Genomic DNA, 25742 nt, shown 5'->3' on the forward strand with positions numbered 1-25742 from the left:
GTGCTGGGGATTGAACCCAGGGCCTTGGGCATGTAAGGCAAGCTCTACCAACTGAGCTATATCCCCAGCCCCACAGTTCTTAATTTGTGAAATAAAACATGCACAAGGCCTTGAGTTAAATCCCCAGCACCACAAAACAAACAAACAAATTGTGGGAGCCCATTCTTCTGTACAGGTCCACACCCTTAGTGTCTTGCCTGTCCTAAGCTTCCTTTCTTGAGTGCATGGTGTGTTAACTTAGAGAAGTTGTCTCAGGAAGCCTGAGTTTGGACCAGGCTGTTGCAAACCCAGCAGCTACTTCCCAGGATGCGAGTGTTATGAACTGCTACCCAATGGTTTCTCCTCTCATCTAGGTACATTAGTGCTGCTGCAGAATGTGGATGCTGTCCCCACAAGAAGCTTGAGGGGTCATGCTGTGGACTAACAGGCTACATCTTTTACTTGGGGTACAGCATATGGGAAAGATGATCTGCGGAGTGTGCTGGGGCTGGTTGGAGGGAGTGAATTGCATTCCTGTGTGCTCATGAGCACTGTTTATTTTGGATACTGGGGATTGGACCAAGGGGCCTAAACTGAGTCCCATCTTCAGCCCTATTTTATTTAGAGACAGGGTCTTGCTGAGTTGCTTAGGGCCTTGCTGAATTGCTGAGGTTGGCTTTGAACTCACAATCCTCCTGCCTCTGCCTCCGCCTCCGGAGCTGTTGGAATTATAAGCATGTGCCACTGTGCCTGGCATCATTTGAATTTCTGTGATTTCTAGGTGGCTTTAAGAAAAATTCAGGGAGATGGGGATGTGGCTCAGTTAAGAGCACTTGCCTAGTATGTTCAAGACCTTGGCTTCTATCCACAACACTGCAAAAAGAAAGAAAGAAAGAAAGAAAGAGAGAGAGAGAGAGAGAGAGAGGGAGAGAGGGGGAGAGAGGGAGAGAAAGAGAGAAAGAGAGAAAGAAAGAAAGAGAGAGAGAAAGAAAGAAAGAAAGAAAGAAAGAAAGAAAGAAAGAAAGAAAGAAAGAAAGAAAGAGATTAACTATAGTAGTATGCCTGTAGGAATCTCATGATGCTGGCTTCCCCCCACCCACTACTAGGGATTGAATCCAGGGGTACTCTACCACTAAGCCATATCCTCAGGCCTTTATTAGTTTTTAAAATTTTGAGAGAGGATTTTACTAAGACTGGCTTTGAACTCAGCTATCTTCCTGCCTCAACCTTCTTACTCAGGATTACAGGTGTGAGTTACCACGCCCAGCATTTTTTTGTTATTTATTTATTTACTTATTTTTAACAATGCTGGGGATCAAATACACAGCTGGTCAAGTGCTCTGCTCCGAGCTACGTTCTCAGTGCTGAGGATTTTGTGATTTGTCCCTTTTCTCATCTCCCCATGTGAGCTCACTGTGGCATTCTTACTTGAATAAGTCTATAAATTGGGTTTCAGGATGGGGGAGTCTTGTTATCTCATAGCCCCTCCCTCTTCAGCTTTGGCCCTCTCTGGAGTCCTCTTTGCTGATAGAGATTGTCCCTGCCTCAGGTGCCTGATTGGGGAATCTGGTCCTTTTCTTTTCCTTTTGGCTGAGGACCCTTTGAACCAGAGCCTTGTATGTGCCAGGTAAACCCTCTAACACTGGGGTTACACCCCCAGCAGGGAATCTGAGTTTTTAAGAGGTACCTGGGTGATCCCCATGACTGGTCTCCAGGAAATACTGTGCTAAGGGAAAGTCACTTGTGATTGGAAACAGTAGGCCCAGGATACGACCTGGAGCATCAGTAGGCTTGAATTGATGGCTATCATCTTCCCTTGTCACAGTGGAGGTGGGAAGACGGGCCCAGGGAAAGGCTCCTCTGTCTGCTGCTTCCTGATGGAGGGAAGGTGGAAGGCCTTATTCTGTCTTGATGAGTCCTTGAACTTTTCACCTTTGTGGTAGATGCCCTTCTGTACAGATTGTGTCCTTTGGTGTCCATTATGGCTTCCCTTTCCAGAGGATGGGGGATTCTTCTTTGTTTGTTGGAAAGCTCAGGTGGGAGACCCTCTGGGGCACCTCTGGGGCCTGGGCAGGGCTGGGCAGGAGGTGAGGGATGGCACAGTTAGTTCCAGGAGAGCAGGCCCCAATGCAGGGTGTGCAGTCAGGCTCTTCTTCCATGGGCTTCACGGTTGCCATGGCAGCAGCTGAGCTTTCACAAACTCAAGGCTTCCCTCCCTACAGATGTGTGCAGGAAGCAGAGTGGAAGAAGGCGGACTGCAGATGAAGGTTTGTGTAGACACAATTCCTGGAAAAGGCAGCAGAAGGGATGGTGGTGGGCGCTCTGCTGGGAGTGGTCATTAGGGAGGGGGGCCCTCAGCATTGGGAAAGGAAGGAACATGCTCCCCTTAAGCACTCCTTTGTCCTTGATTTGGGAATTTCCTGTCACATTAGCAGAGGCTCAGCCCCCCTCCCTCCTAGTTGTACAGATCAGACAAGATTGGGCGTGTTCAGGGTGGTGTGGCCTTAGATGCTAGCTGGTTGTACAAATCCAAAAGGCCTTGAGCATTTGGACCACAGCCCCAGATTAGGGAAGAAAATCTTGTAGTTTGCCAGGTGTTTATAGCAAAGCAAAATGAAATGTGTGGATATCTTTTGGAGCTACCAAGATGAGTTTCTAACCAAGAAGTTTTGAAAATTGGAGATAAGTTGTGCCCTCTTTATTATTTATTACTGTAAGATTTTAAATGTCATTAGTCTAGCCAGGCACAGGGATGCATGCCTGTAGCCCTGCCTACTTGGGAAGCTGAGGCAGGAGGATCTCTTCAGCCTAGGAGTTTGGCAATACAGCAAGACCTTGGGCAACAATAGCAAGAGCCCCATGTCAAAATTAAAAAGTTAATAAAAATAAAAACATGATTTATTCATCTAGTAGATGCTGTTTTTTGGACTTGTATGTTTCTTTTTCAGTGATGGTTCCTCTGTTTTTACATACCCTAGTGATCATGCTCCCATAAGCCCTGTGGCAGGCATTCTGAGGACATGATATGCAGTGTCTCCTCTGGTCACCACAGCCCCTTGTGAGATTTAGACACTAGTGTCCTCTGTAGTCTTCTTGACAGTTCTCCTGGCCTAGAATCTGTAAGGGTAGAGCTTGACATCAGAGACTGGAGTTAGTAGCTTTCATCAGTGGGTCTAGGTGACTGGTCACATCCTTGAGTATAAAATATTTGAGAGTTGACTAGATGACACCATTAGTGGAAAAAATCTAAACACAGTGAACTTCTTTCTAATCTTTGATCTTGTTTGCAGATCTAAAAGGGTTTTTTTTGAAGAATATCATTAGTTCTTTGCTCCACAGTTATTTGGTTAAAGCACCTGCTTTTTCATGGATGGGGAGGGGTGCTTCTTTGGGCTCTTCTCCTTAGCTGGGAAGGGCATGCTGATAGTCACCCTTGGGGATCCTGTAGAAATTTGGTGTCCTCCTTATTTTTAGGACGTGTCCACTGAGGATGATGTGCCCCCAGCAGCTGCTGACGTGGCAGGTGGCGCCCACCTGCTGGGGTTTTCTGATGAGATCCTGCTGCACATCCTGAGCCACGTCCCTAGTATAGACCTGGTTCTGAATGTCCGTCATACCTGCCGGAAGCTCGCAGCCCTGTGTCTTGATAAGAGCCTTGTCCACACCGTGTTGCTGCAGAAGGACTATCAGGTGAGGTGGGCATCGGGCAGGAGGTTGGCAACAGCTGAGGTGTTGGTCTTTGGGTGCTGGCAGGGCCCTGTGCAGTTGGGAATTCCACCTCTCAATTAACGCAATCTTCAGCACGCATTAAGTGGTGGAAGCCAGGGCAGAAAAATGTGGGAGGTAGGAGGCCTGCCTCCCATAGGGACCCAGGAGTGGACCTGCTAGTGTCGGGGTGGTGCTGGAAGTCTGTGAAGTTGAACATGCAGCTCTGGAGGTGCAGGGTGTCACTGTGACACCCTCAGTAGTGCGAGGGAGTTGTAGTTACTTGTTAAAATTTCAGGGAAATCCCTGTGCTCTCCTGCTGAATGTGGGCTCACCTGGGCGGGTCCAGGGCAAGAGACATGGCCACACCCAGACCATCTCACTGCACTACAGCTGGAGGCCTTCTCCCCAGATAGGACTCGTGCCTTTTTTTTTTTTTTTTTTTAGTGGGGTTCAGGATGGAACCTGGAGCCTTGTGCGTGCTCAGCACTTGCTCTCCTTTTTTTGGGGGGGAGTACTGAAAATTGAATCCAGGGGCACTTTGCCACTGAGCTGTATCCCCAACCCTTTTCTTTTTTTATTGCGAGACAGGGTCTCATTAAGTTGCTTAGGGCTTGCTAGGTTACAGAAGCTGACCTTGAACTTGTGATCCTTCTGCCTCAGCCTCCCAAGTTGCTGGGATTATAGGTATATGCCACCATATCTGGCTCCCTGATTTTTTTTCCAAAACAGTTTTATTGATATATGGTTTTAACGTACAATCTATTCATTTATTTAAAGTGTGCAGTTTAATGTTTTTTTTTTTTTTTTTTAGAGAGAGTGAGAGGGGAGAGAGAGAGAGAGAGAAATTTTTAATATTTATTTTTTAGTTCTCGGCGGACACAACATCTTTGTTGGTATGTGTTGCTGAGGATTGAACCCGGGTCGCACGCATGCCAGGCAAGCGCGCTACCGCTTGAGCCACATCCCCAGCCCAGTTTAATGTTTTTTTGTATGTTACATTATTAATTTTGTTGAGTTGTGGCAAAATGTATGTAATGTATCGAGGTGCAGTGGCACACACCTGTAGTCCCACCTATTTAGAAGGCTAAGGCAGGAGGATCACTTCAGCCACCCTGGACAACAGAGCAAGATGCCCCCCTGCCTCAAAACGAAGTGTAAGATTTGTCATTTTGATCATTTTAAAATTTTGATTTAAAATCTATAAAATTTATAATTTTAATCTCTCTCTCCTTTTTTTTTTTCTTGGCGATGGGGCCTTGTTTTGTGCCCAGGCTGGTCTTGAGCTCCTGGGCTCAAACGATCTTCCCATTGTAGACTCCTGTGCAGGTTTTGACTTTTTTTATTTTTTGGTGCTGGGGATTGAACCCAGGGCCTGGCATATGATTGGCAAGTGCTGTGCCATTGAATTACACCTCTAGCCCTTTTATTCAAAATAGGGTTTCACCAAGTTGCTCAGGTTTGGGATCCTTCTGCTTCATTCATCCCCTTGAGTCGCTGAGATTCTGTATGTTTGAATCTTTTATTGTTGTTTTTTCCTTTCTTTCGGTACCGGGGGTTGAACTCAGAGGCACTTGGCCTCTGAGCCACATCCCCAGCCCTGTTTTGTGTTTTATTTAGAGACAGGGTCTCACTGAGTTGCTTAGCACCTCGATGTTGCTGAGGCTGGCTTCAAATTCATGATCTTCCTGTTTCAGCCTCCCTAGCTGCTGGGATTATAGGTGTACACCACTGCACCCAGCCTGAATCATTTTAAAATGTATAATCCAGTGGCATCAAGTATACTCACAGCCTGTACAACCATCACTACTACTACCCACCTCCAGAATTTTTTCATCATTGTAAACAGAAACTTTGGAACTATTAATAATAGCTTTTTGTCCCCCTTTTCTTAGCCTGTTAACCTTTTAGCCTACTTTCTGTTTCTGAATTTGCCAGTTGTAGTTTTTTTTTTTTTTTTGGTGCTGGGGATTGAACCCAGGGCCTTGTGCATGCAAGGCAAGCACTCTACCAACTGAGCTACATCCCCAGTCCTGCCTGTTGTAGTTATTTCACATAAATGGAATCATATAAGAGTTGAGCTTTTGTGTGAGGCTTCTCTCACTCAGCATGTCCTTAAGGTTTATCTACATTGTAGCATGTGTGAGAACTTCATTCCTTTTTATGGCTGAGTAATATTCCATTACATGGATAGACCACACCTTGTGCATCTTTCCTTTGTTGGTAGTCATTTGGTTGTTTCCATGTGTTGGCTGTTGTGGTATGTGGTGCGACAAACTCACTGTGCAGGTGTCGGTTGGCTTCCCTGCTCCTTGGGTATATAGCTAGGTGTGCAGGTGCTCAATCATGGTAATTCTATGTTTAGTTTTTAGCAAAGTGCTTTCTACAGTGGCTGTACCACTTTCCATTCCCATGAATCTGGGGTCTCCTGACTACTGGCTTGCGGCAGGAGAGTTGGTAGGGAGGGGCAGGTAACTTCTCATCCAGTCTGAAGCAGAGGGCCTCCACCGGACCCCCATGGCTCTCTGACGTTGTGGGGAGTGTGCACCAAGGGGCCAAGGGAGCACTTGGGTGCCTTCAGCCCCTTTCCTTCTTTTCCTGCCCATCCCTGTCCTGCAGGCCAGTGAGGACAAGGTGAAGCAGCTGGTGAAGGAGATTGGCCAGGAGATCCAGCAGCTGAACATGGCCGGCTGCTACTGGCTTTCGGGTTCCACCATTGAGCACGTGGCCCGCTGCCGTGGCCTGGTGAAAGTGAACCTCTCGGGCTGCCACCTGACCTCTCTGCGCCTCTCCAAGGTGCTCTCGGCCCTGCAGCATCTACGCTCATTGGCCATTGATGTGAGCCCCGGCTTCGATGCCAGTCAGCTGAGCAGTGAATGCAAGGCCACGCTGAGCCGGGTGCGGGAACTCAAGCAGACGCTATTCACGCCCTCCTATGGCGTGGTCCCGTGCTGTGCCAGTCTCCAGAAGCTGCTTCTCTACTTTGAGATCCTGGACCGCACGCGTGAGGGCGCTGTCCTTTCAGGCCAGCTCATGGTGGGCCAGAGCAACGTGCCCCACTACCAAAACCTGCGCGTCTTCTACGCGCGCCTGGCCCCCGGCTACATCAACCAGGAGGTAGTGCGGCTGTATCTGGCAGTGCTCAGCGATCGCACACCCGAGAACTTGCATGCCTTTCTTATCTCTGTCCCTGGCAGCTTCGCCGAGAGTGGAGCCACCAAGAACCTCCTGGACTCCATGGCCCGAAATGTGGCCCTGGACGCCCTGCAGCTGCCCAAGTCCTGGCTGAATGGCTCCTCACTCCTCCAGCATATGAAGTTCAACAATCCCTTTTACTTTAGCTTCAGCCGGTGCACACTGTCTGGTGGCCACCTGATCCAGCGGGTTATCAATGGCGGGAAGGACCTCCGCAGCCTGGCTAGCCTGAACCTCAGTGGCTGCGTGCACTGTCTGTCCCCCGATTCCCTGCTGCGCAAGGCAGAGGATGCTATCGACAGCAGTATCCTGGAGACGTTGGTGGCAGCCTGCTGCAACCTGAGGCACCTGAACCTCTCAGCAGCACACCACCACAGTGCTGAGGGCCCAGGCGGCCACCTCTGTCAGCTCCTGGCCCGGCTACGCCACCTGCGCTCCCTGTCCCTGCCTGTGTGCTCTGTTGCGGATGCGGCAGCCTGGGCTGACCGTGTGCCTGTGCAGCCAGTGATGCGTGCTGTGCCCCGTGGCTTTGGCAAGAAGGTGCGCATAGGTGTGCAGACCTGCCCCAGCCCCTTCCTGGGCCAGGCAGCCCCCCAGCCTTCCTCTGTGTTCTGGTCTCTTCTGAAGAACCTACCCTTTCTGGAGCACCTCGAGCTGATCGGGTCCAACTTTTCCTCAGCCATGCCGCGCAATGAGCCTGCCATCCGCAATTCCCTCCCACCCTGTAGCCGGGCACAGAACGTTGGGGACTCGGAAGTGGCTGCCATTGGCCAATTGGCCTTCCTGCGGCATCTGACACTGGCCCAGCTGCCGGGGATCCTGACCGGTTCTGGGCTGGTCAGCATCGGCTTGCAGTGCCAGCAGCTACAGTCCCTCTCGCTGGCCAACCTGGGCATGATGGGGAAGGTGGTCTACATGCCTGCCCTCTCGGACATGCTGAAGCACTGCAGGCGGCTAAAGGACCTCAGGTGAGGGGCCCTCGGCACCTCTGTGCCCTCTTCTGGCTCTTTGGAGGCCTTAGAGGCTGGTGAGAGGGAGCAAGGCAGCTCAACTGCAGGCTTGCAGCCAGGCTGCCAAGAGCACACTTGGAGGTTCCCACAGAGGCCTGTCCCTGGGCTCAGAGCTTGCACACAGTGCAGGGCTCAGGAGGCTCTGAGTAGCAGTCTAGCAGAGCCTCTTGGTGCTGGGGGCAGAGGTCTCTGCACTTAGTGTCGTAGTCATTATGCTTGTAGTTTGAGTGATAGCCCCATGTGGGCTGCCTTGTGCACCATCTTATCCAACCCTCATGGCTGTCCTGCTGGGTGGGTAAGATTGTCCTCATCCATATGAACCACTAAGTCAGAGGACCAGGATTTGAATCTGAGGCCTTCTACCCAACTCTGTGATTCTTGGAGGATGTATAATGGTTAGCTAGGGCCCGTGGGGTCAGGTCTTCTGGGGTAGTTGGCAGCATTTGTGGAAGCCCCAGAGATTTGAAAATTCCCCCAAATTTATAGCAGCCAGGACCCTGCAGGGAGGTTGGAGAAGATGAGGCAGGTGAGGGCTGCGTGCAGGTGAGGTGTTAAGGGACGTTGGCCAGGGGAGAGGGCCTACTAGCATTCCCCACAGACTAGAGGGGCACAGAATGGAGACAGTAGAGATTAACTCAGAAGCAGGACAGTCTCTAGGTGGAGGCCTGGGATAGAGTGGCAGAACCAGGCCAGGAGAATGTGGGGAGGTAGAAGCCATAGGCCTCAGACTCATCTGAGGCCCTACAGGGCCGACTGGCACTTCTGGAGCCATCTGGAGTGGACCTACTCTGAGCAGAGCTATGGAGCAAAGGCGCTCTTGTGACAGTTATTGATTTTTTTAAATTTACTTATTTTTTATTTGTTGACTTCTTGACTTATTTTTTATTTTTTGACTTTTTCTTCTTCAATTGTTTGTTAGTTTTATTTTGTGTTCTACATCCTGTTACTTAAAGGATAAGAATTTGTTATCTTAAGACCTATTCAAAAATCTCAGCAGGTCTGATTTTGAAAAATCACCCAAAATGTGAAGGTAGCAAATCTAGTTCTATGAGGCCAAGAGGAGGGGGCAGGGCATAGGTAAATCAGAGGGTCCCTCTGCAAGTCTTCAGCTGTTGGGATGGGCAGGTGCAGGCAGCATGGGGCCATAGAGCCACGTCTTAGCCCATGTGTCATTGTCCCTAGAACAGTGTGCGCTTACTTCGTATCTTTGCCAAGGGCCAGACATCCAGCTGGTCATTCCCACAGTTGTCCCTGGAGGTTGGTGCCATCTCTGGTCCCGTAGCACAGTTGAGGCCGAAGTGCTGAGCTGAGTATCTTCTTACCACCAGTCAAAAGCCAGAGCTTGACGCGAGCCCTCAGAGGGGAGACAGGGTGTCCATTGTAGACCTCTGCTCTCTCATTGCTCTGCTTGGCGCGATGTGAGCAGAAGCCGCAGGCGCTGTGCTGATCCTGTCCTCCGCCTTCTGAACAGCCTAGCCAGTGCGCCCCGCCCTGTCACTGTCCTCTGAGTTCAGCCACGCTGAGGCTGTGTGTATCCCTGTGGAGTGAGAACCCAGGGCTGGGCCTGGGCCTTCCAGATGGCAGCACAGGTTGCTCTGAGAGTGCATATGGCTGGGCCTCAGCTTGCAGACGCCCGGCCCAGACCTGGCGGCGGGGCTGGTATTCATGTTTGGGAATTGTGCATCTCAGGTGTGCTGACTCTGAGAACTCGGCTGTCAGGTTTCAGGCTCCTGTGGCTTAGAGCCGATGTTAATGTAGGTGTGGGTGTCCCCTTTTGCACTCAGGGAAAACATGGTGGCCAGGCACGTGCAACTGTGCCCCCACAGTAGCCGACCCCTCTACTGCCTCTTGCCTTTGAGCCTTTTGGGTTTCCAAAAGGTGTGATGCCCTTCTCCTGTGCTTCTGCCCCTGTGGTCACCAGGCAGCCTGCCCTGTTTTCTTTCTACTACATCTCTATCTAGTCTCCAACACTCGCTGGGTCTGAAACACCATGGCCTTGGCCTTCCTGCAGGAGCAGTGGCTCCCGTGGTCAGTGTGTGCCACGCAGAATACATCCAGCAGATGGACCCCCGAGGGCAGCTGCTCTGCTACCTTTATTGCTTCTTGTGATTAGGTGTTGAACAGTCCCTACAGTCAGGGGCCCTGGTGAGCTTTGGAGTTCTGAATTGGCCAGCTCAGAGCTGAGGTCTTCGTAGGTCTTGTTTTGCCTTCTGCCAGCCCATTAAACTGCATGCATTTTCTAACTGGATTGCAGCCAAGCTGTTTGGTCATTATCAGGGAGTGTTTGATAAAAACAGAAACCAGCAAAAGTTAAGTCATTCCAAGGAGCCAGAGCCCTAAAAGGCAGAGAATGAAAAGTGACAGATTTTCCCCAACCTGCTTCCAGAGCGCTTCCTGACAGTGGTCAGTGAGGTCAGGCCCGGGGTGCAACCTGGCCCCGAGCAGTTGCTGTGGGGTCCTCAGCACAGAGATGGCAGGTGGCCATGGGGCTCGAACCCATAGACTCAACCAGGGTGGGGGGGCCCCTGGTGAGAACTGGTCAGAAAGACGGGGAAGAAACAGCAGAGAACACTGAGGAAGCACATGAGGGGGACACATTGCCCAGGGGAGCAGCTGCCGTGGTGCAGCTGTGCCTCTGAGCTCATGTGACAGCTGCCAGTGCTTCTCACCTGCTTGCAGGTAATGACCCCTTTGAGATCCTCAACAGCCTGAATATAGTTCGTCCCCACTTCACAGATGGGAAAGGTAAGGCCCAGAGAGTTAGGGAACCTGCCCAGCTTCACAGCTGCTCTGCATGCAGCTGGAGTGATTCCTGCAGAGGCAGCAATGCCACAGTGGTCACAAGAGCCTGTGGTTGAATGTCTTCTCCAGGATCAGGGCTGTTGTGCAGCATGAGAGGTAGCACTGGGGATAAGTGTTTTTTGTTTGTTTCTGAGGTCCCAGGGATTGGAACCAGGGCCTCCTTGAATATGCTAGGAGAGTGTGGTACCGCTGAGCTACATCCTCAGCCCTTTTGGTTTTTTAGTATGAGGATTGAACCCCAGGGGCACTTAACTACTGAGCCACAACCCCAGCCCTCAGTAAATTGCTTCGTACCTCACTAAGTTGCTGAGGCTGGCTTTGAACTTGCAATCCTTGTGCCTCAGCCCTCCCAAGCCACTGGGATCACAGTCATATGCCACTGTGCCCACACAGTTCTCAGCCCCCCCCCCTTTTTGGCTGAGGATTGAACCCAAGGCCTTGTGCATGCAAGGCAAGCACTCTGCCAATTGAGCTATATCCCCAGCTCTCAGCCCCTTTTACTAGTTTCTTTCTTTCTTTCTTTTTTTTAAATTTTTTAAATATTTATTTTTTTTTAGTTTTCGGTGGACACAACATCTTTGTTTGTATGTGGTGCTGAGGATTGAACCTGGGCCACACACATGCCAGGCGAGCGCGCTACCACTTGAGCCACATCCCCAGCCCCCTTTTACTAGTTTCAAGACAGGGTCTTGCCGAGTTCCCCAGGCTGTCCTTGAACTTGTGATCCTCTTGCCTCAGCCTCCTGAGTAGCTGAGATTACAGACATGTGCCATTTCATCTGGCATAAACGCGTTTTGTAGGCCACCCTGAGAACCTCACCGTGGCTCATAATGGCATCTCTGTGCACAGACTCTAGCCATTGCCCAGCAGCCGCAGAACCATGTCTGCTCTGAGCTGGGTACTGTCTGTTCAGAACAAACACCGGTTTCCGGCATGCAGCCAAGTGGCCCCGTTCCTCTGGATTCCTGCCTTCTGTGACAGGCAAGCCCAGGGAAGCTGCAGGGGGTGGAGCAGGTGGCGCCTGCTGGCCGTGGGCAGTAGCTGCACAGAGGAAATGGTGTTCTGGGCTCATGGGAGGCTGGCACAGGCTCCCAGGGCTGCTGGGCACCTGCATTTCCCAGGGGAATTTTTTCTGAGATGGCAACCCTTGGGATTCCAGACTGATCTGCTTGCTGCTGCTACTACTGTCCCCCCAGTATGAACATAAGCATTGTGCCAGCCTGGACTCCTGTTGGGAAGGAGGTGATGTGGGAACATGTTCTAACTGCATAACGTGGCACACCTGCAAGGTGAGGGGGTCATTAGCAGGGCTCACAGGGGCACCTTCTTTCCCAAGATGTAGCAGGCCTTGCTTTGTGCTGGAGTATGGGTAGTGTTACCCCAGGTCACCTTGGGTTGCCTGGCCTTGGAACCAGGACAGCATCTGAGCAGGGGCAAGAGAACCATGCCAGTGTGGCCCCTGAATACCTTTATGGTCTAGTGCTGCCCCTCACTTCTCTGGAGTGGACCTTCTTGGGTCCTCAGAGCTCCAGGGAGATTCAAGTCACCCCTCAGGAGGTGGGATTTGGAGGTCAGATCTTTTTGGCTGGAAAGGATCAGGACCACAGGCACCCTAAGATGAGGTCTGTCAGGAGAGAGACCTTTTCCTTACCCCTGCCTGACTATGCACGTGCCAGTCTCCCACCTTAGGTCAGTTTTCCCACCCACCCAGAGCGCCATAGAAATGCCACCTGCAGGCCCTGCCAACTATGCAGGTGAGGTGGGAAGGTGCAGAAGTGTTGGCCCTGCTGTTAGGGGAGTGAGTGTGGACAGGACGCCCCCACTAGGCACATCCCTCCTGAACACCTGTGACAGTGACACTCAGAGGAAAGAATTTGAAAGAGGCTGCCCAGTTGAGAAGTTTCAAAAGTACAAAAACGTTGGCGGGTAGACTAAGGGCTGGCAGCGTGGACCTACGTCGCCACCTAGTGGCCGAGGTTACAAATGCTGCCTGGCCTCTTGAGTGGGAAGGAAAAGCCCAAGTTGACTGCTACTGGGAGTCATCATGCCTCCGGGGTCTCTGCATCTTTCCCATTTACCTACTTTTAGATCTGCAGATGTTTATATATTTTTCTAGGGTATTATATATTTATACCCCTGGACCACCCTGGATGGCTTAGAGAACGGACCTAAGGTGGGGAACTGGCATGTGTACAGTCAGGCAGGGAGTGACTTAGGATATTTGTTTTTTTGTAGTGGCGATTGAACTCAGGGGCACTCAACCACTGAGCAACATCCCAGCCCAATTTTGTATTTTATTTAGACAGGGTCTCACAGGGTCTCTCACTGAGTCTCTCACTGAGGCTTTTTTTTTTTTTTTTCCCTGTGGTGTTGGGGATTGAACCCTGGGCCTTATGCTTGTGAGGCAAGCACTTTACCAACTGAGCTATATCCCCAGCCCTGAGGCTGGCTTTGAATTCATAATCCCCCTGCCTCAGCCTCTGGAGATTCTGGGATTACAGGCATGCACCACCATGCCTGGCTCAGGATTTTTTTTTTTTTAAATATTTATTTTTTAGTTCTCGGCGGACACAACATCTTTGTTGGTATGTGGTGCTGAGGATTGAACCCGGGCGCAGGCATGCCAGGCGAGCGCACTACCGCTTGAGCCACATCCCCATCCCCCAGGATTTTTTTTTTAATATTTATTTTTTTAGTTGTAGTTGGATACAATATTTTTAATTAATTTATTTTTATGTGGTGCTGAGTATCGAACCCAGGGCCTTGCCCATGCTAGTTGAGCACTCTACCGCTGAGCCCCAACCCCAGCCCCTCAGGATTTGTTTTTTTAAAGATAAAACCAACATGCACAGCCCTGGGATTAATCCCTAGCACCCGCCCCCACCACACACATACAAATAGAACCAAAACCAAATAGTGTTCAGACATTTTCTCTAGAAAAATCAGCTCCAAATTCAAAATAAGAGTTCCACTTATTAGCTGTCTGGACTCCACTGACATAGGTTACCCATGTGTCCTTGGGGAAGGGGATGAGAAGCCACATGGCCACGTTCCTGGGCTGGGTAGGTGTCTGCTCTGTTTCTGGCTGTTGGGATTGGTCCTGTATCTCTGAGGACGACCCTCATAGCATGGGACAAGGTTTTGTGGGGTGACAGAGCAGCCCTGCAGGGCTCCTTCAGCTGCACCTTTCCCATTTAACCTACTTTTAGATCTGCAGAATCAGTCACCCCCTGAAGAACCTGCATTTCCCTAAAGCTCAGCAGCAGCACCTTACTTGTTTCTAGGTGTTCAATGGCTATGTAGGACCGCCTGGTGGCTCCATGTGGTGACTCCACTCAGAGATGGCCCTGCTCTTGGTAGTTGGGGCTTACTCTTATTTTTGCAGACCCCTCTCCTCTGTCCCTTGACCATGACCTGCTGGTGTTCCTGGGTGGTGGGCTGGTGGAGGCTGTACGGCTTTGCAGACAGGGAGATGGGGTGCTCACTGCCTCTTACCTGAGCCCTGGGGCCAGCCATGTTCACGGTATTGCTGTGTTCAGTGCAGTTCACACCACCTGAGTGAAGGGAGGTCTGAGGGGGGCACACTGTCCCTAGTACAGGCTTGCTGCCATGTGGCAGTGTGGGCATTTCTCATCCTGCCTTCTCAGGGATATCCCATGAGGTCATCTGCTTGGTCTGCTCTGTGTATAGTGAGACACAGGCCTCCTGGGGTCCCTGTGGGTCAAATTGTAAACAGTGGTGGGGTGATGGGGACTCTGTCTGCCCCATGACAAGCCTGAAGCTGTAGAGAACCCGGGTTCCAGGTCTGAAGCTAGGTGTTTGCAGGGAGATTGGTGCAGGCTTGGGCCTCGGGCACTTGCTAGGTGGACCTGCTTGACTGGACTCTGGGGCCTCAGAATAGCTTCCCTCTGACATGTGTAGTGCCCCCAATAGGCCCAGGCTTCAGCCGGAGTGCTGTCGTGCCTCCTACCATGCATGGAGTCTGGTGGTGGTGGTGGTGGTGGCTCCTTTGGAAATGACTGATACAGGGTGTGGTAGCTTATGCTTGTAATTCCAGCAACTCAGGAGGCTGAGGCAGGAGGATTGCAAGTTTGAGCCAGCCTGTCTCAAAATAAAGGCAGTGGATGTAGCTCAGTGGTAAAGCACCCGTATTTGATCCCCAGTACCACCAGGAAATAAAAAGAAAGAAATGACTGACCACTGCCCAGTGGCCACCCTTTCAAAGCCCTCTTTAGACTTGGGTTTCATGTTCTCATGGTCAGACACCGGTGACCTCAGATGGATGAAGTCCCTTTTGGCAAAGGGAAGCCACTTCCTCAGGAAGTGTCCTATTGTTTCCTTCTGCCTCCGCTTTCAGAAGGCCAGGGGTCTGGGTGCGCTGTGTTCTGGCCCAGCTCCTGGGGGCTGGCCCCCACCCTGAGCTGCAGCTGCCCACAGTCATCCCCAGGAACTGCCTGGCCAGCCTCTCCCACTCCTGCCTGCCTTGCACTGATGTCCCCTCTCCCTTTGCCACCTGCCTTGAAGCTGCTCAGTGGACCAGGAGCTCCCTCCGGAACAAACACAAGCTTTTTTTTTTTTCTTTCTGTTTTTGGTACTGGATGTTGAACCCAGGGGCACTTTATCACTGAGCTACACTTTTTATTTTATTATGAGACAAGATCTCAATAAGTTGCTGAGTCTGGCCTTGAACTTGTGTTCCTCTGGCCTCAGCGTCCTGCGTCTCTGGGATCACAGAAACCGGCCACCTGGACATAAGCTTTTTAAAGTGTGAGATGATGCACGTGTGTGTGTGTGCACGGCCTATAGAGCGAAGGTGTCTCGGGCCCGCTCTCTAGAGACACTTGTTAGGTCTTCTCCTGGGACCGCGTTTCCTGTGGAAGGCACACAGGGGCCTCCTACAGCTTCCTGGTCCTTTTACCATGAAAGGCTCTCTGTGCTGGCAGACACTGCAGCTCTGTCTCTCTTCCGTGTCTGTGTTAGTGTACTGGGGCCACAGGAACACATGACCACAGATTGAGTGGCTTAAAATGACAAACACATGTTTACTCTTCTGAGGCGGAGTCTGGAATCCAGGTGCTGGCTCGGCTGGTTCCTTCTGAGGCTGTGAGAGAGAGTCTATCTTGTGCCTCTTGTTTTTTTGATGTTGTTTTGTTTGTTTGTTGAGTACCGGGGATTGAACTCAGGGGCACTCAACCACTGAACCCCCAGCCCTGTTTTGTATTTTATTTAGAGACAGGGTCTCACTGACTTGCTTAGCACCTCACTTTTGCTGAGGCTGGCTTTGAACTCATGATCCTCCTGCCTCAGGCTCCCGAGCTGTGGGATGTGCCACTGAGCCCTGCATGCCTCTTGTTTTTTGATGATGGCTGGCAAAGCTTGGTAGCTTGGTGCTCTGTGACTTGTAGACAGGTGCACTGCTCCAGGCCCTGCCATCTGCCTATTTGTATCTCTGGGCTTTACCTGGTCCCCCCTGCCTTTTTTTTTTTTTTTTTTTGGTACTGGGGGATCTAACCGAGGGGCACTTTACCACTGAGCTACATCCCCAGTCTTTTTTATTTTTTATTTTGAGACAGGATCTCACTAATATTCTGAGGGTCTGTCTCCTAAGTGGCTGAGACTGGCTTCAAACTTGCAGTCCTCCTGTCTCGGCTTCCTGAGTAGCTGGGATTACAGTTATAGGCGTGCACCTGTGCACCTGACCTTCTTATAAGGAACCAGTCATTGGATCTAGAGCAGACCTCACCTTAACTATCTGCAGAGACCCTGTTTTCACACTTGCAGATCCTGGGCTGGGACTACCCAGCGCAAACCAGTTTTCCTCCCCATCTTCCTGGCTCTCAGCCTTCCTCACCCTGGTGCTCCTGGCAGCCTGTGGAATGGCTTGGATCATCAAGCTCCCCTCTGTTATGGCTGGAGCAACCCACCCCCACCCCAGCCCCCCTAGGTTCCCACCCTTTCTTGTGGTTTGTTCATCTGTCTTCCCATCAAACTGAGCCCTGAGGGCCGGAGTCCCAAGTGAGTTCACTGCAGTGCATGAGGAAGGGAGGGTGCTGAGGGAGGCCAGGGATACCCTGAGCCTGTCTGCACTGAGGGCTGGTGACCTTGGGCTGTTGGCAGTACTGACTGTATTGGGTCACCCGGTTCTCCCAAATCAGAGTCTCCAGGGGAGCCCTGGGGCTCTGATCCCTGCCCCCAGCATCCAGGGACTGAGGTTTCGTGTGGGCGCTGGGGGGACCAGCAGCTCCCACTCAGTGCATCCAGGAGCTCCGTGGCAGTGCCACCCTGTGGTCCTCACGCCGCTCTCTCCCGCAGGCTGGAGCAGCCCTATTTCAGCGCCAACGCACAGTTCTTCCAGGCGCTGAGCCAGTGCTCCTCGCTGCAGCGTCTGTGCCTGGTGTCCCGCAGCGGCTCCCTCCAGCCGGAGGCCGTGCTGGCCTTCATGGCTCGTTGCCCGCACGTCGTCGTGTGCCACATGTTCACTGGCGAGTCCCTCGCCACCTGCAAGAACCTGCAGCAGTCGCTCCTCCGCAGGTGAGTGGCCAGTAGGCCTCTGACAGCACTGCCCTCCACAGACCCAGTGTCCCCAGTGCCCAGCACTGTTTGATGGGAACAGAGGGCGCCAGGCTTTGGTGGGTGGTCAGAGGGCCCGGCTTCCTTCTGCAGGGAGGACTCCTCGCTGGACATCTTCTTGGCCACAGGGTCAGTTTTCTAGGAGGCTCCACTCCCCTCTGTCCCCAGTACAAAAATTGCTGTTTTCGCACACATTTCGCCATAACTGTTTCTTTGGTGTATAAAATACACACACCTGGGTTCTGTCTTCTACCTTTTATTTATTATTTATTTGGGTACTGGGGGTTGAACTCAGGGGTGCTCAGCCACTGAGCCACGCCCCTAGCCCTTTTTATATCTTATTTTGAGACAGGGTCTCACTGAGTTGTTTAGGGCCTCAGCCTCCTGGGCTGCTGGGATCACAGGTTGTGTGCCATCACTCTAGGCTCAGGCCAGCTTTTTATTTTAAAATAATTTTAGGTAAGTAGTAAAAATAGAGTTTCTGAAGAGCCTTAATTCAGCTTTCCTAATGTGACATCCCGTGTGCCCCCACAGTTATCAGAACAAGGACGTCAGCAGGGCAGGAGCCATTTGAGCCACCTGAGAATTTGGTCCGTTTCCTCCTATGTCCTTCCTCTCTCCTGCGATCAGATTTAGGGTCCAGTCTGGAGCCTCTGGTTGAATTGAGTTGTCTGTCTCCTTAGGCTTCTTCCTCCGTGGCTATTCTCCCGTTGTTCCTTGTCTTTCATGACCTTGACACTGGGAGAACTGGTGGGTCATTTTGGAGCACGTCCCTCAGTTTGAGTCTCTCTGACGTTTTCTTATGATTAGATTGAGAATCGGCATTTTTGGCAAGAAAACCATGGAGGAGACTGGGCTTCTCAGTCTTGACACCTGGACGGCATGGTGTTCTCATACCTTACCTCAGGCACCATTGGCCTCCATCACCTGGGAAGGTGGTGCCAGTGAGGCTTTCTGCTTCGAAGTCACTGTGTTCTTTCTTTCTTTCTTTTTTTTAAGTATTTACTTTTTAGTTGTAGTTGGACACAATACCTTGATTTTATTTATTTATTTTTATGTGGTGCTGAGGATCGAACCCAGGGCCTCGCCTATGTTAGGCGAGCGCTCTGCCGCTGAGCCACAACCCCAGTCCTCACTGTGTTCTTTCTAATGAACAAACATGTCATGGAGGGAGGCCTTGAGTGCAGATCCCATGTTTCTTACCCTGCTTGACCCCCCAGTTTTAGCATCTGTGATGGATCTTGGCCTTAGTCTACTTGGGCTGCTATGACGGGAAGTCACATGACAAGAAGGCTCGGTGGCTTAAATAACAGGTACTCAGTCTCACAGTCTTGGGGGCCACCAAGATCACGGTGTCTGGTGAGGCCCAAGAAGGGGGCTGCCTTCTTGAATCCTACCCTCACTTATGGTAAGGGCTTCTCTTCATGACCTCATCTGGCCCTGCCACTTCCCAGTGGCTCCACCTCCTCATGCCATTCTCTGGGGCTTCAGATTTCACTTTGGAGGACACGAACATAACAGTCATCACCATGACTAATGATGAATTTCTGTGTCCTTTATTTTACGTTTAATTGGAACTCTACAGTGAGAAAGACCTTTCCTCCATTTTATTTACTCAGCTATTATGTCATATACCAGTGTCCACTCAGTGATTCTTTTTTTTTTTTAATTCTTTTTGTAGCTGTAGATGGACAGCATACCTTTATTTAATTTATTTTTTTATGTAGTGCTCAGTATCGAGCCTCATGTCTCACATGTTGGGCAGGCGCTCTGCCACCGAGCTACAGCCTCAACCCAACTCAGTGATTCTTATTTAGTCACGGGGTTGGAGCCCACCGCTGTCACCGTGTGTGGCATTGTCTAATTATCCTGGGGGTACTCTCTTGTTTGGTGGATTGAGCCCAGGGCCTTATGCATGCCAGGCAGGCATTTCCCACATCTCCCAGTTGAGCTGCATCCCCAGCCCCTGGGGGTGTTCTTTCCGTGGGTCTGCGCCCTCTTCATCTGACCCTTCCTCCTTTGGGGCACTTCCTGGCTCTCCGGCAGCTTGGATGTTCCCACTCCTGTGTGCCTCCCTGCCTCAACCTGCTTGGCCATTTCTCTAAGGCTTGGGTTCCTCTTCCTAGATGGTATGTGTAGAAGCCAGGCCCTGGCAGCAGATTCGTCACCACTGTGGTACCCTGCCCGGAGGGCTGAGTGGGCACAGCTACTTGTGTAGGCACCCGTTTCTTTGCTTCTTTCTTTCTTTCTTTTTGGTACTGGTGATGGAATCCAGGGCCTTTATCATTCCAAGCAAACACACCACTGAGCTGCACTGCCACCTTCCATAAGCAGTTTATTTTATCTCTCTCTTTTTCTTTTTTTTTAACTTTTTTTGTTGTGGTTTAGGTGACAGCATGCCTTCATTATATTTGTTTTATTTTTATGTGGTGCTAAGGATGGAGCCCAGTGCCTTTCATGTGCTAGGCAGGCGCTCTGCCGCTGAGCTACAGCCCCAGCCCTTATTTTATCTTATTTATTTATTTATTGGTGGTACTAGGAATTGAACCTAGGCCTCGTGTGGAACCCAGGGCCGTGTGCGCTCGACCACTGAGCTCTGTTTCCCAGCCCACAAGCACTTTCATCTAAGCAGGAGTGTTGCCGTTTTGTTATATCAATGGGTAAATCGCGTTACTGTGTTGGCCAACTTCTCCTTGCTCGCTGTGTTCATTGCACACCGTGCACTCTCATGTCTGTGAAGATGAGCTGTGCACACTGACATTTCTGATTCTAGCCTAGGGTCCAAGCTCAGCACCACCCTTCCGCGTCCCGGCTCACATAACTTCTCTCCAGCAGCAGAAAGGCCTGGCTCTTGTCATCCACAGCACGTTTACCGATGTGTTCAGTCCCCGTGTGTGTGTGAAATAGGTTCAGAATTGCTAACCACGTCCCTGTGGAGAACATATTCGTGTTCCATGTCCAGTCAGAAGCTGTTCTCTAGGTACTTGGTGTTGTTCTTTGGTGCCTGCTTTGGAGCCATCTCTCCTTGCAGTAGGTGCCTTTGTTTCTGTTCACTATTCTATTTGGTGTCAACTGCACATCGTTGTTGAATGTGTATACCTGTTTGGGCCTGGAACCCTCACCATATCTTCTAGCCCGTCAGTGCTGCTTGAGATGTGTGTGGCACAGTGGAACTCCACCCTCCTCCTGCCACCCCCCGCCAGGACACCCTGTCTCCGTCCTTTCTGTTTCTCTTGCACAGATGAGTCTTTTCTCCTGTCCCCTTCTTCCCTGTGTGCAATTTCCCCCCAGTGCTCTACCACTGAGCCACATCCCCTGCCCCAACATTTATTATCTTTTTCTTTCTTTTTTAATATCTTTATTTATTTGTGGTGTTCAGGATTGAACCGGGGCCCTGCACATGCTAAGCAGGTGTTCTGCTGCTGGGCTGCATCCCCAGCCCTAACGTTTATTATCTTAACCACTCTGTTTGAGACTTGGTCTCACAATGTTGCCCAGACTGTCCTCAAACTCCTGAGCTCAAGTGGTCCTCCTGCCAAGGCCTCACGAGGCCTGGGATGTGTCACGAGCCACTGTGCCCGGCTCTGAGGTTTCCGCTGTTGATGGGCGTTCTGTTGTTTCCAGTCTTCCTTGGCCCCCACGAATATCTTTATGTGGGTTTCCCGTGTATACCTGTGCACCACAGGTGTTTTTGAAAATTTACCAGATTCACCTCCAAAGCAATTCTCCTAGCCTCCACCCTCCCCCTCCAGCTGACTGTGGAACTCTGTCCACACCTCTGTGTCCCACCCTGCTGTGTCGTCAAGTTTTCAGATGTGCCCAGTGTCCTGGGGGAGTGTGTCCTCCCATTGCCTGCGATGGTTCCCACTGAGCATCGTTGGCTGTGTTTTTTGACTGTTCATGTCTCCTTATTTGTGATTGTCCCTGCAGATCTCTCAGGGACATTTCTGGTGGGTTTCTTTGAGTAAGAAGAAGGGAGCAAGTCCAGGGTAGCCATGCTTGGCCGGCAGCGGCAGTGTGGGTGCACCCGTCAGGTGTCCTAGGGGTCCCTGTCTCCTCCTGGTGCTTCCTGCCTGCTCTGTCGCCATTGCTTCAGGTTGCTGTCCTTCAGTGGTGACCCCCATATACGCGAATCTTCCAGTCGGCCTTGTCCTTAGGCAGGTGTCAAGGCTGCTGGTTTGGATACAAAATGCAACTAAATAGGCTTTGAGCGGCTTTCTGGGTGTCTCACCAGAGGCTGCGGCTCTCACTTGACTGTAGGAGTTGAGAAGGTTAGGAAACTCCCTGCAAACCCCACCCTGCTTGCTGTTGACGACAGGAGCCAGGGCGCCTTGGGTCACGTCCCTGAAGCAGGAAGCAGGCACCGTTTGCCTGTGATTCATAGGAAAGCTGTTGAATGAGGCAGGGTCCACAGGGCCCCCAATCAGCCATCTGCTCCAGGCTCCAGGACCCTCTGCTGCTTGTGCCTGCTCGAGTCCACAAGGTCCAAGGTGCACTGTTTGAGGACTGTGAATGTCAAGTTCAGAAACTTAGAATTTTGGAAATTCCGACTCATAGCTGGAGAAGCAGTGGAATCTAAATGTCAAAATAATTGCCTGAGAGCTGGAGCTGGGGCTGGGGCTCCGTGGTAGAATACTTCCTGTGTGAACCCCAGGGTCCCATCCCTAGCCCTGCAAAACAGACAAGCAAACAAAAACCCTTTTACATTGTTTTGTACCCATCACTGCCATCCATCCTTAGACCTTTCCCCTCTTCCCAAGCAAAAACTCGCACGTGAAATGAGAACCCCGCATGCTCCTCCCCGGCTCCCGGCAGCCACCACCCTGCCACTCCTATGAGCTGATTCAGAGTCTCCTAAACGGGACTTGCACATTCCCCACGCTGTGTTGTTCAGCCTGGGAGCAGGGCCTCCGGGAGCTAGCGAGGGTCTTGGTCCCCGCAGCTGGCATCTTCCTCTCCTGCCTGGCTGTTGTCCTGCCCTCTCTGGTGGGGTTGTGTCACTCACTGTGGTCCCTGCAAAGCCTCATCTGGTGCTCTGCTGTGGAGCAGGACTTAGACAAGCAGGTTATTCAGGGGAGTGGAGCCTTTGGAGAGACCACCTGAGGGATGCCGCCGGCCAGTGCATCGGGCAGGGCTCCTGAAAGAGATTTGGATGTGACCAAAAAGTGTGGCCTCCCTTCCCTCCCGGTCTGTGGAGAGAGACAAGAAGGAGACCCCAGCTGCTCCCAAAAAGAAGAGCCATTAAGGCTGGGTGTGCTCTGGAGTGAGGCCTGAACTCGTTCCCAGCGCTGCAAAAAGACAAGATGAAAAGAAGAGCATCAGCCAGGAGGCCTTGGGTCGCGGGGCCTGGCAGCCCTGCTGGCCGGACTTCATGTTGGTCTCTCTTTTTTTTTTTTTTTTTTTTAAGAGTGAGAGAGGAGAGAGGAGAGAGAGAGAGAGAGAGAGAGAGAGAGAGAGAATTTTTAATATTTTTATTTTTTAGTTCTCGGCGGACACAACATCTTTGTTGGTATGTGGTGCTGAGGCTCGAACCCGGGCTGCACGAATGCCAGGCGAGCGCGCTATCGCTTGAGCCACATCCCCAGCCCCATGTTGGTCTCTCTTGTTTTGCCGTGCTGGAGATGGACCAGGGTCATGCACATGCTGGATGAGTGCTCACCCTTGAACCACATTCTTAACCCATGACTTTTTGATTTTGTTTCTGAGGTGGGGTTCTTACTGTGTTGCCCAGGCCGGCCTCCGGTCCTGGTTTAGGTGATCCTCCCACCTCAGCCTCCCATGTTGCTCAGACTCCTGGCACACTGTGCTGGGCTCCTGGCACTGTGTTGTGTTGTGTTTTTGTTGTTGTTGTTGTTATTGTTTTGTTTTACTGGGATTTACTTCCAGGGGAACTTTACCACTGAGCTACATCCCCAGTTCTTTTAAATCAAATAAACAAACAAACAAATAAATAAAATTTTAAGTTGTAGGGGCTGGGGTTACGGCTCAGTGGAAGAGCACTTGCCTAGCACATGCAAGGCACGTGAGGCCCTGGGTTCGATCCTCAGCACCACAGAAAAGTAAGTAAAATAAAGGTATTGTGTCAACTACAACTAAAAAAAAATACTTATTTAAAAAAATTTTTAAGTTGTAGATGGACACATGCCTTCATTTTATTTATTTTTATGTGGTTCTGAGGATTGAACCCAGTGCCTCACATGTGCCAGACGAGCAGTCTACCACTGAGCCATGACCTCAGCCCCAATTTAAAAAAATTTTTTTTTAATTTTTTTAGTTGTAGATGGACATAATACCTTTATTTTATTTGTTTTGATTCTTATGCGGTGCTGGGGATCGAACCCAGTGCCTCACACATGCTAGACAAGTGTTCTACCTCTGAGCCACAAGGCCAACCCCAATTTTAAAAAATTTTTAGACAGGTCTTGCTAAGTTGCTGAGGGCCTCATTCATTTGCTGAGGCTGACCTCTAACTAGCAATCCTCCTGCCTCAGCCTTCTAATCCACTGGGATTACAGATGTGCGCTACCATGCCTGGCGGCCTGGCACTACTTTTGATGTCCTTTTGGATCCATTCTATGAGTTCTGTATGACCTTCCTTTGCTTTATTTATTTATTTTTTTTTGAGAGAGAGAGAGAGAGAGAGAGAGAGAGAGAGAGAGAGAATTTATTTAATTATTTATTTAGTTTTCCGCAGACACAACATCTTTGTTTGTATGTGGTGCTGAGGATCGAACCCAGGCCGCACGCATGCCAGGCGAGAGCGCTACCGCTTGAGCCACATTCGCAGCCCCTTCCTTTGCTTTAGACCTTGATTCTCCAGCTGTGGAACCTGGGAGCCAGGCATTGGCCAGAATGTTATGGCTCAGCCCCATCCATCGCGCTCCACACCTGGGCTAATTGGGTCGGCGTTGGAGCAGATGTCTGAGGTGCCTTTTTGGGAGGGTCCAAGGGAGGGCCCAGGCTCTACCATGCTTCTCCAAGTGGGCCAAGGGTTTGTGGTGGCTGAGAACAGGGTAAGCAGGTGGCACTGCTGCCTGCTGGGTGCTCTCCTGCTCTGCCCAGTGTGCCAAGAGGCAGAGGCTGTGTTCTGAGCACCAGGTGCAGCCAGCCCTGCCCTCAGCGGTGGGAGAACAGGGTGCCTCTGCCCCTCATCAGCTTGCAGCCAATTTCCGAGTACTGGGTGTAGCTGGGAGGGAGCTGCCACCACAGTCCCAGGCTGACACCTTCCTGTCGGGTGTGTTCTGCTGAAGGGGCTTGGACCAGCCCCTTGGCTCTGTCCTGTTGCCCACGAATGTGCCCTCAGATCAGACTATATGGACACTGTCAGTCCTGAGGGGTGGCTTTCCTGAGGAGATAGAAGCCTACTCTGGGAGTTGCTGTCTTTCTTGGCCGTGTGTGCATGGGAGTATCCACGATCACCAAGCACTGTGGAGCTGTGCTTGTGTCAGGGACAGCACTCTAGTCACCAGGGTCCGAACTTCCCCTGCTCCCTCGAAAAGAGGCTGCCTTGTCCTTCTGCTCCCCGGCTTCCTCCTTGCAGTGGACTGGAGCTGGACCCAGGCTGCCGCCTCTCTCTGTTCGTGCTGTCCTGCTGCCTGGGCCTGCCCTCCCCTCCTGGCCTGCTCAAGAGCGGCCTCCCTCAGGGCCCTGTGGTGCTCTTTCAGAGAACACAGCACCTCCCGCCATGCGTCAAGGTCTTCGTCAAGGTCTTCGCCCCATCGCATAGCTGGTTTTCGAGGCGCTTCCTTCCTGAGGCACCCTTGTGCGCTACTAAGCACAGGCCTGGTGGTGGCTCCTGGGTGTCTGGAGTGCTGGTCCTACAGGGGCTGACAGCTGGAAGGGCGGTGATTCCTGCTGCTTGGTGCTCAGTGTCTGAGCCCAGATCCAAGGTCGACCCTGGCTGAGGGGACATTTGGGTGAAACTGAGCAGGGCCTGTCAGCCCCTGTGTTCCATGTGTCCCTGTCCTGCACCTGGCACAGTGCCAAAAACCCACGGAATACTCGCTGCTGATGCGGAGGGTGAAGGCCCTTTCTGCTGCCACGTCCCAGTGTAATCCCAGGTGCGCCACTTGGATGAGATCCAAGCACCTGTTCTTCCCCTCCTGGAGGCTGGGGCCATATTAGGGCTCTGGGCCAGACATGGCTTCACCTCTGTCCTTAAATCTCACGGAGACCTGAGAGGTGAGTGCCTCAGCTCTGGCGAACAGACAGGGAAACAGGCTCTGAGAAGTGGGACACGGTGCAGCCAGTGGTCACCTCAAAGGACAGCTTTCACACCCACAAGGAGGGGTCCTGCAGGGCCAAGTGTGCTGGTCCAGGCCCAGGTCTGCCCTCCTGCCTGCTGTGCTGATGCCCCGAAGACAGTGGGAGAAACCTGTGGACGCCTCTGCTGCAACCCCATTACCTGCAGGGCGGCCCCACCATGGTCCCAGCTGCACCACAGGGTGTGCACCAGCCTTTCCAAGTGGAATCCGTGCCCCC

At 51.5% G+C, this 25742-nt stretch overlaps 1 protein-coding gene across 7 annotated transcripts in view; it reads left to right on the plus strand.

Moving 5' to 3' along the window:
• Fbxl18 (F-box and leucine rich repeat protein 18) overlaps positions 1–25742 on the plus strand; it is a 41859-nt gene that overhangs the window by 4693 nt on the left and 11424 nt on the right. For 5 of the 7 annotated variants that reach the window (XR_013426805.1, XR_013426806.1, XR_013426807.1 and 2 more), the window contains exons 2-4: positions 3454–3669; positions 6304–7847; positions 17004–17222. Coding sequence is in view for 3 of the 7 variants with exons in the window: in XM_005340041.5 (XP_005340098.1) it covers positions 3454–3669; positions 6304–7847; positions 17004–17222 (1979 nt within the window). In the remaining 4 variants the exon portion in view is untranslated. The remainder of the gene's footprint in view (positions 1–3453; positions 3670–6303; positions 7848–17003; positions 17223–25742) is intronic. The other 2 variants (XM_078023647.1, XM_040276729.2) reach the window with 2 other exon arrangements.

The sequence above is a fragment of the Ictidomys tridecemlineatus genome, chromosome 10 (genome assembly GCF_052094955.1).
Source record: "Ictidomys tridecemlineatus isolate mIctTri1 chromosome 10, mIctTri1.hap1, whole genome shotgun sequence".
In the NCBI taxonomy this organism is placed as follows: domain Eukaryota; kingdom Metazoa; phylum Chordata; class Mammalia; order Rodentia; family Sciuridae; genus Ictidomys; species Ictidomys tridecemlineatus.